The 17,073-nt window shown below is 40.8% G+C and overlaps 1 protein-coding gene across 3 annotated transcripts in view; it reads left to right on the top strand.

The window, feature by feature from the left end:
- The first annotated feature begins 3,863 nt into the window (after window positions 1-3,863).
- The window catches only part of LOC102201361 (sodium channel protein type 2 subunit alpha-like), a 40,412-nt gene continuing 27,202 nt past the window's right edge, over window positions 3,864-17,073 (top strand). For 2 of the 3 annotated variants that reach the window (XM_005744252.1, XM_005744250.1), the window contains exons 1-7: window positions 3,864-4,156; window positions 10,057-10,376; window positions 11,090-11,208; window positions 11,523-11,612; window positions 12,023-12,151; window positions 13,003-13,094; window positions 15,890-16,180. In XM_005744252.1, the coding sequence (XP_005744309.1) occupies window positions 10,110-10,376; window positions 11,090-11,208; window positions 11,523-11,612; window positions 12,023-12,151; window positions 13,003-13,094; window positions 15,890-16,180 (988 nt within the window). In that variant the 5' untranslated portion in view covers window positions 3,864-4,156; window positions 10,057-10,109. Of the gene's footprint in view, window positions 4,157-10,056; window positions 10,377-11,089; window positions 11,209-11,522; window positions 11,613-12,022; window positions 12,152-12,668; window positions 12,761-13,002; window positions 13,095-15,889; window positions 16,181-17,073 lie in introns of all 3 variants that reach the window. The other variant, XM_005744251.1, reaches the window with a different exon arrangement.

Here is a 17,073-nt window from a genome sequence, read left to right as displayed (position 1 = left end):
TTCATCTTTATACAGTAGGTGAGCAGGAACAGGCTGTTAAGTGGGAGTTTTAATCAAATTAAGAACAGGGAACACATGTCCACACCGACTGTAATCTTGTAATCTCATCACCAGTCTGTCAGTGGAGACTCAGTGGGCTACAGGAGCTGACTGCAGTAAACAGATCACCATGTGACTGTCTAGGTTAATGACTAACAGATGAATAGAAAGAATGTTTAATCACGTCACTCTGTTTCATCTTTTAGCATGTTGTGAAATGGAAGAAGGCCATGTCATGTGTACATATGCACTTTGCCTCAAAGCTTTAGCTCCACTGTGAGATAAACAGGTAGAAGGTGTCACATTGTTTCCATCTTGTTGCCTTACACTAAATGCTTTCACTTCATGTTCATGTCAGCAAATCTGTTAACCCTGGTATAGTTATGTGTAAGAAAAAAGGTGATGATGCAGACAACAATATGTTATCCTCTATTTGTTGGTAGGCTTATGTAAATGCTATTCTTGCATAAATTTATGTAAACCTGGGAAGCCTTTAATCAAGCAGTGTAAATGATGTGTGCTATTCAGTCTGTATTCTCTATTCATCTTGAAAACACACTGTGTGGGCACACAAAAAAGTGTTTTTGTTTTCCTGTTAGACTTTTCCCAAATGTCCAACAGGAAGACAAGCAAAGAGAGAGGGCTAATTTGGAGCTTTACACAAAGCGACAAAGCCAAATGGGATCCTGTCCTTTGAACAAAGTGACAGGCTACAACCTAATTATGACAACCCACAGTCTGAACAAGGTTCCCAAATTCCTCACTGTGCCACTAATGAAACACGGCACAGTCGCAGAGAGCTGCCAAGGAGGACATATTTGAACCCAACTTTGGAAACATTGTTTGGCGCTTCTTATGTGTCCCTGCAGTATTTTAGATTATTTATTCAATTCAATGCTTTGAAAGCTTAACTTTTTTAAACAATCTTCTCTAATCTCATTATCTCAGTTAAGATTGTTTGCATGACTTGTCTTGATTACATCACTGACTGTCAGTGGAGTTTTATTCAAAGGCTTGTGCCATGTAGCAGCAATATTCAATGACCCTACAATCACTCTGGTACTTTGGTATACACAGGATTTCAAGGTGAATTCAATGGCAACAAGGATCTGAGGTCCTGTGCCTGCAAAAGAAGCCCAAACCGTCACCCCTCCAACATCATGTTTGAGAGCTGATGTGAGGTGTTAATGATGTTATGCTCTCTGTTTAGTTTTAACCAACCATGGTGCTGTGCATTGTTACCACACATCTCTACTTTGGTTTCATCTGTTCAAAGGACATTACCCCCAAAGTCTTGTGCTTTTTTCAGCTGCAACTTTATAATCATAAGCTGTGCTACAATGTTCCAAGGCCTTTTCCTTGCAACATTTATGCAGTCTGTGGGCTGTAGAGTCTGAGCATTGCACAGTTTGATTTTGAATGTCTTGCACTTGTGAAAAATGTTTCTAACCATAGAACGATGGAATTCTAATTGTTTTGAAATACATTTCACTTCCCAGAATCGATAGGCAGCAACAGTTGCGTCTTTCAGATTATTGCTGGTGGTGTTCCTCCTTGGCATTGTGTCTAAATTACACTTTAAGGAGCCATTTGATCAGTTTTTTCTAGGTAAGAAATTTTTCTTTTAAGTTTTAAGTTAGCCACAATTAAATGTAATTATAATAGGACATTAAGTTATAAATATACTAGCTTGCCAGCAATATCAAAAACCACAACTTCCCAGATCTGTTTTCTCATGCAAATATATTTTCATCTGGATGGGAATGGCTTCAAAATGGTACATGTTTTTTTGACTGCTCTCATTTTGATGTGTAAAACCTGACCTCGTCAGTGAGGGTTGGATCTGACTGTAGCCTGTATGCTCATGTGGTAGTGGCTAGCCTGCCCTGAAACCATACTGTGCTTTGTACTCCTTTGCCCTTTGTACTCATTTTTCACAAATTGTTATTTGTCTGTACTTATAAATATGCATAAACTCTGTTGAATCTAACATTATTCTAGTTCTGTTATGAAATGTTATGAGCTTGTTTATTTACATTTGCATTTACATTGCATATTAGCTATTTTGCAGCTGAGCTATAAATATTTCAAGTCGTGCTGGTTTGACTCAGCGGCATTCTGTCAGGACAAGCAAGGCAAGCAGTGCTTGCCTGGTCAAATCTAAAAATTAATATTGATTAAAACTTACCAAAGAGAAATCTATCTTTTATCTCAACCAGCATTGTGACATAAAGCCTGTTTTCACCAATGTTGCTGCTGTCTTATGCTCACAACTGACTGTTGTTGCTGTAATTGATTTGCTACAATAACAGCAACATTTATGTCCCTTTCCGTTAACAATGGCCGGAGCTTGTCAGGCTGTGAGGCCAGCGACGTGTCCTTGTTGTCCTCGCCTGCACATTGTGGATAAACCTCCAGTCTTTGACAAGGAAAGTGACAGGATACCAGCATGTGAGGCAAGCTGCTGCTGGTTCTGTTTTCTTTGCTCTGAGATGATTTATTAACTGTACTTGGGGCTAGCTTTACTAAGGTGTTCCTCCATTGTACTGACAGTATTTACACATAGAGCACAGCAGAAAGATTGCACGTAAGAGATCGCAACTCAGAGAATTTTGTGATTCTGTTGAAAATTTCTGGGAGTTTGTTCCTCAAGGCACAAAATATAGGGAGAAGAATATTTACATCAAGTTTGCAAACCGATTTAACAACATCTGCGATCTCTGTATCAGATTGGCAACCTGTCCAGGGTGTACCCTTCCCCTTCTCCCTGTGGTAGCTGGTTAAGGCTCCAGCCCCTGCCCCGGCGACCCTGATAAGGATAAGTGGAAGAGGATGGATGGATAGTCTACTCTTAATTTTATTAACAGAAAACAAACGTGACATTACAAATACAATAAATTTCCACATACTAAAAAGCAACTTAACCTGATTGTTAAAATGTGTTTAGAGCAGCCGTTAACTGTGTTCTCATTGTGAAGTGAAACTCCCTGCATGCTACACTGAGCTCAAAGGTGTGTCCACTTCTGCTCATAGTGACTGTGAGGAGTGACTCTTTTTCATTTCCCAAATGGAGTCCACCTGTCAGTTCACTCAGCTATGATTATGCAACTTTCATGCCACCTAAAACTTAATTATAATGGTGGCTGTATTTCCTGTTGTGAAGGTGACAGCTTACTCCATACTGTGATTACGCTCGTTTCACAAGGGCTCCATTTTATTCCAACAACAGAGGAGAGCAAACTTTCCATAATGTAGGCGTTACATAATCGAACTTCAATGTAATTACACAGTCTGTCCACCAGGTGTCATAAATCTACAAGAAAAACACACAGGGGTGTACAGGTCTGCACGTGAGCACGCACATGTCTGAAAAACCTAATCTCCGCTCCGTCTTCACCAAATTATCAGCAATCTATAAATATTTACCTTTTATATAGCGAGACAACAACCTGAACGTGAGCAAAACCTGCGCATTACAAGCAGTAAAAGCACATTTTAACTAATGTGGACAATAGAATTGAAGCCAAATTAAAAACGTGTAACCACTGCCGAAAAAGATAGAAACAAAGTCACAGAGCATTTGTTATGTTTTATTTTATTTTTTTTGCAGCCAAATAACTGTAATATGTCGATATAGCTTTATGAAAAATAACAATCCAAAAGACCCATACTTTAAAAAAACGGGAAAATTAAAATAGTACGAACTTAAATATAAAGCGTTGCTTTTACATTCTGAATCTCTATTTCAAATTCTTAACGTTTGTGGATGACAACAGGTTGCTGGCTCTCTCTTTCACTTGTATTTTCTAGAAGTGTACGCTCAGGCCATCTTGCGGCAGTCACAGCTTTGAGTACATCCATTCCCAGTCTGTGATGTCTAACCAACCGGAAGCGCGGATTGATTCCTCCATGGCCAACAAGGGCGGATAGAAAAAAGGGAGAAATCAGACGAGTCCTTATTAAATAATAAGCTATTAAGCATCGACCGGAATTTGTCAATAGGAAGAGGAAAGCGGTCAAATCTTAAACTGAGTGATTCTCCGCTGGAAGAAGGGATTATTCTGAGGAATATGGGATCTACCTTCAGGGTCCTTACCTGCTGGGCACCGTAATGGTGGTGAGTGTTCACATCTTTTGAGAAGGGTCCCCCATCATTTTAGATGTTTCTTGTCCGAGGCAATAAGACTTTTCTGAACTCTTGTGTTGAGCAGTCTGTGGCATCAACATTAATGTTTTATATTCCAGTTTTGATATTCCTCCACTAATTGCCCGGGTGATAGATAGATATTAAAAGCCCGTGTTGCTGATATATATATATATATATGTGTGTGTGTGTGTGTGTGTGTGTGTGTACATATATTCCCTTTCTTCAAGATTGTTTTAATTACGCAGACATGCAGTCTTCACCAAATATACTATTTATATTTGTCTTGAGCTTAAGTTGTGTATTTTACTTCCATTTCCAAACAAATGTTGAAAGAAAAATGAATAACACATGACAGATAACCTTCACGTCGTGACAAACACGGGCTTCAAATATTAGCATCCTCACCGACGTGCTGGGAGGGACTAGCCCTCTTATTTACAGGCCCCTTCAGTGTGAAAATGTTGCTTACTCCTGACAGGAGTGACTGCATTTAAAGAGGTTTCATTGAGGTAAGCCAGCAACTGAGGTGTCAACCGACAATAACGCCGACGTATTTATTTTTGGTACACCAGAAACTGTCAGTGTCAGGGATTGATTACAAGGAGCAGACACACATCTGCCAAGGACACGCCCAGACTCATTCAGTGGATAATTGTGGATGTGAAAAGGAGCGAGCAAGAGATAAAAATATCTGATTAACGACTTTAAGTGATACCTGTTTGGCTTCGACCCTCAGGTGGGCCCCGGACTTTACCTGTAGGGGTGTTGGTCGGGTGGCAGGAACAATTATACACGTCAACCTCGGTCGGTCGCTTACCGTATCTGTGTGTGTTAAGATTTATTTATTTATTTATTTATATATTTATTTATTTTCCCGGCTCCTGGGAATTGTGCTGCTGGTGGCGTATCTGGAGGGAGTGAGGACATAATGGCCGCGGCTCACTCGAAATATAAAACTCAAAGTGTCGTTTTTTTCCGGAGAGCTAGAGGTTATCATCAATATGGCGACGACTGCCGCGGCCCCCTCTTCTCGTTTTGAAACAATTAAGGTACTGCCTGACACCCGCCGTCTCTTTTTTTTCTGGTTTCTAATAAGCTTCGCAAGCCACTTCCAACCAATGCCAGTCTCTCTACCAGTCGCCATTAGTGGGTTAAAAATGAATACGCAAAATAGCATACACGTATCTCACCTATCTGGCCAATCACAGACGGTTAAGAGCATTTTCAAAGGGCTATGAAGTCCAGATAAACACGCAGTAGGGGAGCCGTTGTGTGTTCATATAGTTATCATGTAAAAAAAAAAAATCTCAGTGTTTTCTCGTGTAGTCGTTTTTTTTCTTCTTCTTTAAACACCATGGACAACAGGACCTTTTGACGCCAAATCAGCTAAAATCATTCTATTTGAGCAGTGCAGGTGGGTTTATTTGTCTGTACAGAAGCTGTATGCTGCTTTCAAAATATCTGATACATTCAGGCAGGTTTCCACTTATTTGTTTTCTAAGGCAGCTGCTCTAGCGTTTAGCACCATGGACAGTGAACTGTCTGCTCTTGATGGGGGGAGACTTAACATATTTGCTCAAGGGCATTCAGGGGAGCCATTGAAAGGCACCTTAAAGGACAGGTTCAGTCATTTTCCCAAGCTGTCCTAAAGCAGTGCTGGCACACCTATGTCATTCAGGCTTTGATAGACATTCTGGCTGATACAGGAGGAACTAAATCCTCAAATGTAAAGAGCATTTTTGCCCACAGCAATGAGTGTCCAATACTAACCCTTTAAAAATCTCCTTTACAGGCTCTTTTTTTGAATTGCATGACACACCTAGATGAGACTCTGTAATACTGCACAAAAGAGAGTTTTCTGCATGTGAATCAGATCACTGTCAGAAATGTATACATGATATGTTTTCGGTTTCTGTCGGTGAGTCCAGGGATGACCACACTGATAACAGAGTTCAAAAGTGGGTGTGGATGTTTTGGCTGTGGGGTTGGTAAGGCAGAACAGCTAACAACCCACCACCCAGCATCTCATGCTAGACAAGCTGTCAGGCCACATGTCACAACACTGGATCCCGAGGCAGTTTTTGGGACACAAGCAGATGTGTTTTATGGGAAGTGTGTGTGTTCTCTGGGGTTCTCTAATTCTCCTTTCCAGTAAACTGTGGAGTTTGAACCACTGTCTCTTTTGTTTTTATTAATGTCTTACCATAAGAAAATATAATGTCTATATGATTAGTTGAAAAGGCTTGTGATCGTAATTTAAAGCTGTCACTGGTTTAAAATAAGGTTTAAATTCCATAGTAATAGAAGGTAGCTTTCAAATAGGGAACAATCAGCTCGTACCAGATCTGAGTATGGCATGAAAGTTGACAGCGGTTATATAGTATAAATTCCTTTAGCTTTGGGGGAAGAATAAATAAATAAAGCAAATGCTTCAGATTTAGACACCACAGTGGCGTCAGTCTTCCTATCTAACCTTTCTAACTCTAATAAAGAAAGCAAATAACCCTGTATTGGTTTGTTATCGGGAATAGTTTGGATTTACATATTGGTTGTGATTTAGGTTAGCTCTGGTTTGATAGGCATGAGTATAAAGTCTAAATCTGGTAAACTCATATTTGCCGACATCATTGGCTTAGTCACTGTACTCTTAGTGGATGACTCTGCATTCCAGACTTTCCCCTGTTTTTAAGATCTAAGTATAAAAATAAAAAAAATAAAACATTTTTATACTTTTACCTCCTTTTAAAAAGGAAGGCAAATTAGATGGCAGCCAAGTGTGGCAGTTTCAGGTCCTCCATTTCCATTTCGAAAAGGAAGAAAAGCTGATGATTCAAGGAGACCTCACTTTTGAGGTTGCCAGAGGGGAGGTTCCTGTTTTCTGTGGCAGTATAAGATCCCACAGGGAACAGGACCCACCTGTGAGACTGCAGCGACTGGGCGGCACCGTGAACCAGCTGATAATGGCTCATCAAGGTTTTTTTTTAGTTTTTTTGGCAGGGGAGAAAATCTTGTTTGTGTTTCTTCCCTTCCATCCTGTGGGAACAGGGTGGGCCTCTGGGTGTGAAGGGTGGTACAGTAGATGGTTGGCAGGAGGAATCGGGTAGTGTGGCTGATTGAGGGAGGAAGTAATAAAAAGCCTGTAATTAATGCCTGCTTCATTTGTTTCTGCTGAAAGTCACTGGAAAAACAGGCTTTTTTTTTTTTTCTAATTTGAGGCTGTCCGCCAATTAATTAGCAGTAAAAGGACAGTGGCTCCTCTCATTCTGCAGATGCTGCTTTCTCCACATGGCAGAATGCAGCATTAAAAAAAGTAGACCAATATTCTCTTCAGTGACACTCTTTTTTTTTTTCCTTTTTTTTTTTGTTCCTTTTGCTGTCCACCTCTGTTGCTGCTGGCTACTTTTGTGTCCCAGTGAATCAGCTGAAGGCATGTCACTGACTTCAGTGCCACTTTTGACTGCCTCAGTGAAGACTGGGACCTGCTTTGCTTAAATAGTTTACCTTGTAGTCAGAGACAGTTGTTTTTTTTTTTTTGCCTCTGTCTCAAAGTGTATTGATGGTTTATAACCAGATCATACTTATTATTTTCCATGTGATGATTGTGAGATGATTCCTGTTTGTTATTCACTGGTTATAAAAACTGCAAGTGCCACACTATTGTGTTATACAATGAGGCACTCAATTTGGTATTAGTCACTCAGGACCATTTGCATGTGAAATGTGCTCTTTTCATACGTTTTCTCTCCCAGCCTTTCAAATGCTTCCAAATCTTTGCAAACTGGTTTCATGTCACCATATAAGAAGCATAATAGTGATTGCATGGTCAAAATATGATAGTCATATGTGCCTAATTGTGATGGTAATCGAACATGTCTGAATAAGAGTGGGGTTTTTTTTGGCGGAACAATGGCAGACTATCCTTTGGGTTAGACCTGCTGCATTTTCCTAACACTTTAAACACAGCTAAGTCTGAACTGAATGAATCACATCAACGTGATTCCTTTCTGCAGGATCTTCTATGGAATTAACTCATTTACTGCCAGCCATTGGCATTGAATGAGTTAAACCCATTGACTCATTCACTGCAATTGACGGCTATAGACGTCAATGGCAGTGAATGAGTTAATAAAACAACAACAATAATAATAATAAAAAGAAGAAGAAATCTCTGTAAAACTTTAGCAAATGTCTAAATTGGCTATCATTCTAACAGCATGATAAAGTGATAGAGATGTGAAATATATAATAAGAGTGGATGTTTTAGGGAAAGGTCTGCCTTTTATTTCTCTGCAGACTTTTCAACTGATGCCTGAATTTGCACCAGCTTTCCATTTACTTTATATGCCACCGGTCTACAGCTATCTTTTCACTAGTGCAAACATTTACAGAAATGTAAACAACTAGCAACAATAGTTGAACTGTTAACGTCTCTGGCCAAAACTGGTTTTGCTACGACTGTAATGTAGTCATATGTGAAAATGGGCTCACTGCCCTCTGATATCAGCGCTGTAAACCCTGTGATGGCAGTTTATCAGTTAGCTTGGTAGCATAAGAACTGTTCAGCACATGGCACAGCTTTTACCTTAGACCTACTTTATTAACCAAGACTAGATGCACAAAAGAGACATGAAAAAACAGGGTCTCCTAGGTGGCTGCGGTCTAACCAAGAAGACCTTTAGATTACTAATGAACTCATCCTATTTTGGCCTGATCCTTCACCTTTCTCATAATCATCATCACCACATGAGCCAAGATTTTTGCATGGAGCTCCAGATCAAGGGTAACTGGTAGTCATTTTATATGTCTTCCATTTCTGAAAAATAATCACTCCAACAGCTCGCCCCTTGTCACCAAACTTCTTGCTGATGGTCCCAATTCCAGCCATTTGCAGGTTTGCAATCTTGTCCCTGTTTTTTGGTCTCATCCGTGGTGGTGGAGCAGTTGGAATGGAAGAAACTGGTTCTGTGGAACAGTGCGTTGAGATCAGGAGTATCTGCGATTGGTTAACTGAGACATTGGCTGTGGTACACAGATTGCAACCTGTAAGAGCCAGAATTCTAGTGGCCATAAAAATAGTGACTGTTCATTCCAGACTTACACATTCAGCAGAGATCAAAAAATCATTTTTCTCCCTTTAAAGATGATATTATATAGCTATTATTGTTATAATCAAAATAAGATATTTCCGCATGAAAACCCAGATTAACCCAAGTCTTCCATATCACACGTACAACGAGTTATGCTTTTATATTTACTAGTATGAAGGTATAAACATCTGCCTCCACAAAAGCTGCTTTGATATGGCGTTCCAGTAACCAGCAGCCAACAGTTCTGCATCTATGTGTATTAAATAATATAAGTTGGCAGTCTGCTCAGGTGACGTACATGAGGAAATGCTATAATTTGACTTGTATTCGGTCTGAACTCATCGAAGGGATCAGGATGTTGTCTGTTGCTAATTAAATTACTCCCTACAGAAAGAAATGACCTACTTTAAATCCTTCTTCTTTTAGCAAAGTATAGCTGGTCATATTTAGTAAATATTAAAAATAGAGGAACTAATATTTTTTTTTGAGATGCTGTGTGTCATTAGTGTTTTCTCTTCTGCTAATAATCACAACAGTATTTGGGGGGGAAAGCATTTTGTGCTCATAATGCTTTGCCCTTCTCACATTCTAGTTGCAAACTGTCAGTGATAAATCCAGAAATGTCACATGGTCCAGCTTCACACTTCATTAAAATCATTTACACAGGTAGCAGTTCCACCTGTTCGTACTACATTATAACATGTCCCAGGTAGATGACTTCACTCCTCCCACTGGTGCTTTTTTTAGGTCTTGGTTCATTTCTCCTTGCCTTTCCCCCTGCAGCTACCTATCCCAGCTGAGCACTTCGCTTCCCTCTGAAGGAGCAGGATGACAAGATGGCACAGCTGCTTATACCGCCCGGACCTGACAGCTTCCGCCCCTTCGTCCCCGAGTCGCTGGCCGCCATCGAAAGGCGCATCGCCGAGGAGGAGGCCCAGAGACCACGGGTGGAGCGCCGCAGCGACAGCGACGATGAAAATGGGCCCAAGCCCAACAGCGATGTGGAGGCGGGGAAATCTCTCCCCTTCATTTATGGGGACATCCCTCCCGGCCTGGTGTCCACTCCTCTGGAGGACATCGACCCCTACTATAGCAGTCAGAAGGTGTGTTATTAATGTCATCGCTTCACGTTCCGCTGTAAAAGAATAACATCCAAATGGACATCCGTGGATAACTCTAACACAATTTCTTAGCTTTGCAGGCCTCAAAGTATCATTAAGTACACCAATTTAGCTTTCAATTACAGTATGACTCATGCACTGAATTTTGATACATTACAGGTCTACATTTTCTAGTTCAAGCTTTGCAGTTCATAAAAGCTTGAGGTTAATTTCATGATGTTCTGAACAAACTATTGTAAGTGAACGACTGGGCAGAGTTTCCTCCCACATGTCTAAAATCCCGCCAAGGTTTTTCAGGTTTTCTTCTGAAGGCAGGTTGCATTGAATCTGTGGCTCAGACGAACAGGGTTTGTTTTTAAATCACGCAATATTATCAAACTGTAGCACATTTAGCACATGGACAGACTGAACTGTAAACCATAGTGCAGCATTAATGTGGTTAGTCAAGCCAGAGTCTTTTAAAGCCTGGGCCAACAGAGGTGCTAAATGCTAATCTGAGCTGCTGTGCCAGTAGGACTGTGGTGCCAGACATGTCCTGCCTGCGGTGGACTCATCCAGCTGGACATAGCCTAACACGGTCCTAATTACCGTTATAACCAATCACACATGCACAGGGGTCTCTTAGGTCTTTTGAAAAAGAATGAGGTTTTTGTATGACACAGATATTAACCAGATTTCTTTTGTCTCTCTTTCAGACCTTCATAGTATTGAATCGTGGGAAGGCAATCTTCCGTTTCAATGCCACTCCTGCTTTGTACATCTTAAGTCCCTTCAATCCTCTGCGGAGGATAGCTATTAAAGTTTTAGTGCACTCATATCCTTTTAGAGTTTGCTACAGATGCAGCTTGATTTGGATTAAAGGGTTTATCAGACAAAAGAGGGATTTAAATGGGCTGCTGATGAACACTAAATATCATGATTGGCTCAGACTTTTTAAGTAGACTTTTTTTTAGTCCTTACAGCAGCTTAGCTGTCGAAGAAAAGATATAGTACTGTGTACTATGACAGCGATGGATGAGGAAATATCAGTTTCAGCTGTTTAACTGTCAGAGCTTGTTGTATGTACCAAACAGAATGATATATGCTTCAAGTGCCCAAATACTGCATTGTCCTTGACTTTGTTTCCACGATGTTCAGCATATTGATCATGTTCACGATCCTGACCAACTGTGCTTTCATGACCCTCAGTAATCCCCCAGATTGGGCCAAGAATGTAGAGTAAGTTACCAGTTGTTTATTTTTGAATTTCTCGCTGTCCCTATTCAGTTAATTTTGGACACACGGAGACAACACTCTTCAAATCAGGACTATTTTTGCCTGGCGCTCGGTCCTGATAATTACTTAATTTGTGATTCATAAGATTCTATTGTTATCGAGGTTTTAAAATTCCCTCTTAAATACGAGTATGTGCCAGACCCAACCCTACTCCAGTCTGCTAGGTATAGAAACTCCATCTAAGAATCTACATATAAATAATACAAAACAGACACTATTTAGTGCCTGATTAGATTAATAATGGGTTTTTTCGAAAAGTAAGCAGATTTTGTTAAATCCACAGTCAGAGGGCAAGTAGAGCTGTTATAAGGACCTCTTATGCTCAGAAAAACTCATTTCACCTTCTTTTCCAGGTACACATTTACGGGGATTTACACCTTTGAGTCCCTTATAAAGATCCTGGCCAGGGGCTTCTGTGTGGGGAAGTTCACTTTCTTGCGAGACCCGTGGAACTGGCTGGACTTCAGTGTTATCCTCATGGCGTAAGTATTATGACAAACACAGTTAGGATCAGCTTAACATGATATGGCGTAGATTACAAGGCCAAATGCTTTTAATTAGCCCAGCAGCCTAATAAGGCACACTGAATGTGAGAAAAAGAACAGATCAAATGGAGAGCACTGCAGCAATCTGCAGCTTATTCATGTACGCTTTAAAATCGTGGCCAAGAATCTTAACTCTGCTCTGTTATAATGGATGTGAGGCCCCAAAGCACTGTGTATCTCGGCCCATATTAGTCTCATGCCTCAATGACTTCTGCTATCTCCCTTACAACTATAAAAGGCAGCCTTCGGCATTACAGTGCTATTTTTTTTTTGTGTGTGTGTGTGTGTGTGACGTAGTATTTGTTACACGCTGAGCACGTAATGTAATAGTACTATCATCTTATTGTGTCTGAGAGAGGTCTGTAGTTGGTAATGGTTGTCTGAGGGGCAGTTTTGTTTCTCACTGGGTTTGCCTGTTCTTTGCTGTGTAGTAACTGTGCATTTAATCCTGCAGGTATATAACAGAGTTTGTAAACCTAGGCAATGTTTCAGCTCTGCGCACATTCAGAGTTTTGCGAGCTTTGAAAACTATCTCAGTAATACCAGGTAAGGCCGCGCCTGCTGCCAGCACTCCTCCCTTTTGTCCTGTGTGTGACTTTTTGTCGTTCCCTCCTCTCCCCTCTTCCCATCCTACGACCCTCTTTTTGTCTTGTCACACCTCATGTGTGTGTGTGTGCGTGTGTGTGTGTGTGTGTGTGCGCATGTGTGTTTGTGCCACACCTTTCCTGAAATGCCCCACATCCCCGCCCACCCCCTCCTTCCCGTCTGCCCCCTCCTTTCCCTTACAGATATGTCACAGAGTTTGTGGACATGGGCAATGTCTCAGCACTGCGAACCTTCAGGGTTCTGCGAGCACTGAAAACTATATCAGTCATCCCAGGTGAGAGAGCCATCAAGGCCCATGGCGTTAGGGAAATGCTAATGGCTAACTGGCGCTAACATCCAACCCCCCCCTCCCCCAAGCTCATCTCACTGTAGCTAAGCCGTCCCTCGTGCTGCCTTCGTCCCAAGGCCAGTAAAAGCTGGAATCTGGCTCCAATCTGCACAGATTGACACGATTCTTAGCTTTTAGATACATCCTTTAAGGCAGAATTCTTTTTGGTTGGAATCTATTCTTGCCTTGGGAGCCGTAAGAGTAGATTTCTGTGCACTATTTCATTTTCCTTTTTGCATGAGACATTGCAAAAGCCGATTTTCTGGTGGTAAGCACTTACGTGTGTAGGGTTCCTCCTTACCTTGTTTTTCCTGCGCATGTCTTGTTCAGTGTTGTGTGTTTGAAATTGTGAGAAATTGTGATATGGTGAGTGGTGGTTGGGTAACGGCATTCTTAACACTAACGCAATTCACAGCGCAAACTAACAAAACGTTCATATGCTAATCAACAACAACAATAGAACCCAGGACAGGTACAGACGATAACATTAGCTGATCATTGTCATGGCAACAGCAGTCTCCCCAAGCAGGACAATGGCCCTCATTTGTGTATATGAATGTTTAATGCACAAGTCAGGGATTTCTCAATAGTTTGTCCCTACATTTGTCATTTCTTTATGGAAAAATTAAATAATTATGAACTATCCCTTTAGGAAATTTAAACACAAGTATTTAAAATAAATACTGCTACTAATAAATTATAAATTATAATTATAAAACTAATAATTATTTTAATTATAAATAATTAAAATAATTATGATGCCTTTTGGCTGTTATTTCCACTTTACCAAAACATCATAATCGGCAATAAAGTAAATTGCATATACAAAAATCAAAATACTAACAGAAAGCTGTAGGCTTTAGCCTTCAAATCCAAGCATATTCGTATTCTGCATCTCGTTTTATCATATCATAAAGTATTTTGGGTGTCGTCACTTCTTGGCACTATCCCAGAAATGCTGAAGAATAGGAAGGGTTTTTTTTTTCATTGCAGTGAGTTACTTGTCTTGGCCTGACAGATCACATGCTCCATACCCTCTGCCTGTTTTCTTCTTTATCTTATAGTATGTTATTCTTTTTTCATTTCCACTTTGACTCCATGCAGGCAGGACAAGCACACATGTCATAAATCTTCTTTTTAGGGGGTCAGGGCAAATATTAGAAAATGAGGCCCAATGTGTCCTGCCATTCCTTAAAAAGACAATGTGGAGCCCAAGGAGTTGACTTGGCTTCCAGATTCTAATCCATCAAACATCTGTTAAATGTGCTGGAGCAAGCCACACATCCACAGAGCCAGACTGGCTCTCCTGGAGGTCCCATGTCGTGCCCTGCACAGTCTTAGATAAATGGTTTTAATGTTGTTGTTGTTGTTGAACGGTTTATGTGAACCGGTTTATGTGCCAAAAACTGGCACTGACTCTTTGGATAAAGACCATCATCTATTTCCCCTTTCTATTACTTTTTGCAGCTCTCATAGCTACATTCAGACTCAAGTTAAACACAGTGAGCTCATTCTTTTGTGACAGTGCAAGCAGTGCTGGTGCATGGTGGTATTTTTCAGGAACTGGAACACATTTTGTGATAAAGGGTAATAAAAAAGACGGTTCTGTGAAAAAAAAAAGGTTGTTTAAAGAACGGAGATGTAAATATCTCATTAGTCTTCTATGTAATACCACTCTGTTATGGGAATTTACTTTGTTAAGAGATTTAACGTTCTCATTTTCTTGGTGAGAGTCAGATGAGCAGATATCATTCTCAGTTAAGGTTAAGGATAAATACCAGGCTTTAACAGTCATGCCAGCTAACCTGGCGATATATAGATATCAAAAAACATATCAGCCATCAGGGTCAAAAACATAAATAGAAAAGTTGGAGGTTAATTGTGCCAGATAAAGTGTTTGGTGTTCCAACGAAAGCCTAGGTTTGTTGTAGCAGAAGAATTTTGGAACTGAGCCAAGGGGTTTGTGTTATCATCATACGGTCTTTATTCATCAAACTTGATGTTCTACCAAGTTTATCAATCTAGTGTGGGTTTGCTAAACATTGCTAACATCTTCCAGTCTATATAATATAATTTTCATCAAGAAAATAAATAATACGACTTGATTCCACCATGCACAAACAAAATGTTCAAAGGTTACATGCAGAAATAATTCATCTCTGAAGCACATAAACAAAACTGTAGCTCCTCAACATAAAAAGGCTGGGGTGCAGTCTTCCCTGTATGTGGTGGCCCATTTTCTTTATGCCTTACAAACCAGATGTCTAAGAAATTCATGAGACCAGTTCTGTGTCTCAGAGGATAAGTCACACTCCAATTTATACTGCACTCCACTGACTGCATACAGCAGCAGGTTTTCAATGATCCCATCCACAGTACTATGCACTGTCAAAAAAAGAGCTCACTTGAATAGTTTCAGTGACAGTCTGTTAAAAATAAAAGCAATGACTTATTAATGATCATTTTCCCAGAGACCCCAAAACCATAGCACTGTAATGGACATGAAATACATAAATTTCTCTAAGGGTTTATTCATGATCAGCAGTGGTCTGTGTCAGCTTGGTTCCAGTATGACTGCAAGTAGTTCATACAGGAAGCTCCACTGCAGATCATTTTGGCTGCTTTCTCCTGTAAGCTGTTATTAGCTTCTTTACCAGCTAGTGGCTGCAATTAGCAGGCGTTAATCATTCTGCGATGTCCCACTCCTACTCCCGTACCCCCTTGCCTTCTCTCCCATTTAGGTTTGAAGACTATTGTTGGTGCACTGATCCAGTCAGTGAAAAAGCTGTCAGATGTGATGATCCTCACCGTGTTCTGTCTCAGTGTCTTTGCCCTCATCGGCCTCCAGCTCTTCATGGGCAACCTGAGGCAGAAGTGCGTGCGCATTCCTTTGGGCAGCAACACAACTTTGAACAACACACATGAAAGCAACAACACATTGGTGGAGAACATCACATTGGTGGAGAACATCACATTCATGGAGAACATCACAAAAAACTCCTTCGACTGGATAGAGTACATCAATGATGAGAGTAAGCCAAATGAATTGGTGAAAGTGTTTCGTGTCTGCCAGGCGCTCATTGGGGTTAAATACAGTCAACTCTCCCACCCTAGATGCTGGTTATAGTCAGACATAGGTCAGGGTGGTGGCGGTAATGGTCGAGTGGTGGGGGGAGGTCAGGCATGCTGACTTGTTGCCTTGATAGAGAGTGACAGCGATGGCTGGGAGCAGGCGTTGCGCTCTCCAACAAGAGCTGGTGGGAGAATGTGGCAAATGTACCAGATACTCGCCACAACAATGAAACCCTCCACTTTCACCCCCTCTCTACCTCTCATCATTCTCCCATAGCCCATCTGTGTGGCATGAGCAGTTTAAAGTGTTAGAAAAGGGTGACTCACTGGTTATCAACAAGACATGCTACACAACAATCACATAACAAGCCAGAGAAAAAGAAGATGGATACAGAGAGATTAAATTTGCATTTCTTTTAAGACCTAAAATGAAAAAGGGATTAAAAAACATTTTTGTTTTTAAAGATAACCAGTGTTGGGACTAACGCGTTATTAAGTAACGCGTTACAGTAACTACGTTATTATTGTGGTAACGAGCACGGTAACTAGTTATTATGCCAAAATCAGGAACGCGTTACTCGTTACTGGGATTTAGATAGGGTCGTTACTCGTTACTTCGTGTGGTGGCTATCGCGGAGCTTCCAAAGATTCAGTAACATTAGCAAGTGGTGGAGGCCATCAGGTGGATGAAGGAAAAGGGAGGCAGAAGGAAAAGAGACCCGAGGCGGCCGCCGGTGTTGTGCCAAAAAGTGATTGTCTGCCAAAAACTGATTTCCGGTATTTGCCAAAAACTGATTGCTCGTATTTAAACTGCTATAAGTAACTTGTTGGGCTATACTATGTGAAACATATG

Source organism: Pundamilia nyererei, unplaced genomic scaffold, assembly GCF_000239375.1.
Source record: "Pundamilia nyererei isolate P.nyererei 1_Seehausen unplaced genomic scaffold, PunNye1.0 scaffold00141, whole genome shotgun sequence".
NCBI lineage: Eukaryota > Metazoa > Chordata > Actinopteri > Cichliformes > Cichlidae > Pundamilia > Pundamilia nyererei.
The sequence above is the reverse complement of the archived record's forward strand: the minus strand, read 5'-3'. Positions and strand labels throughout refer to the sequence as shown.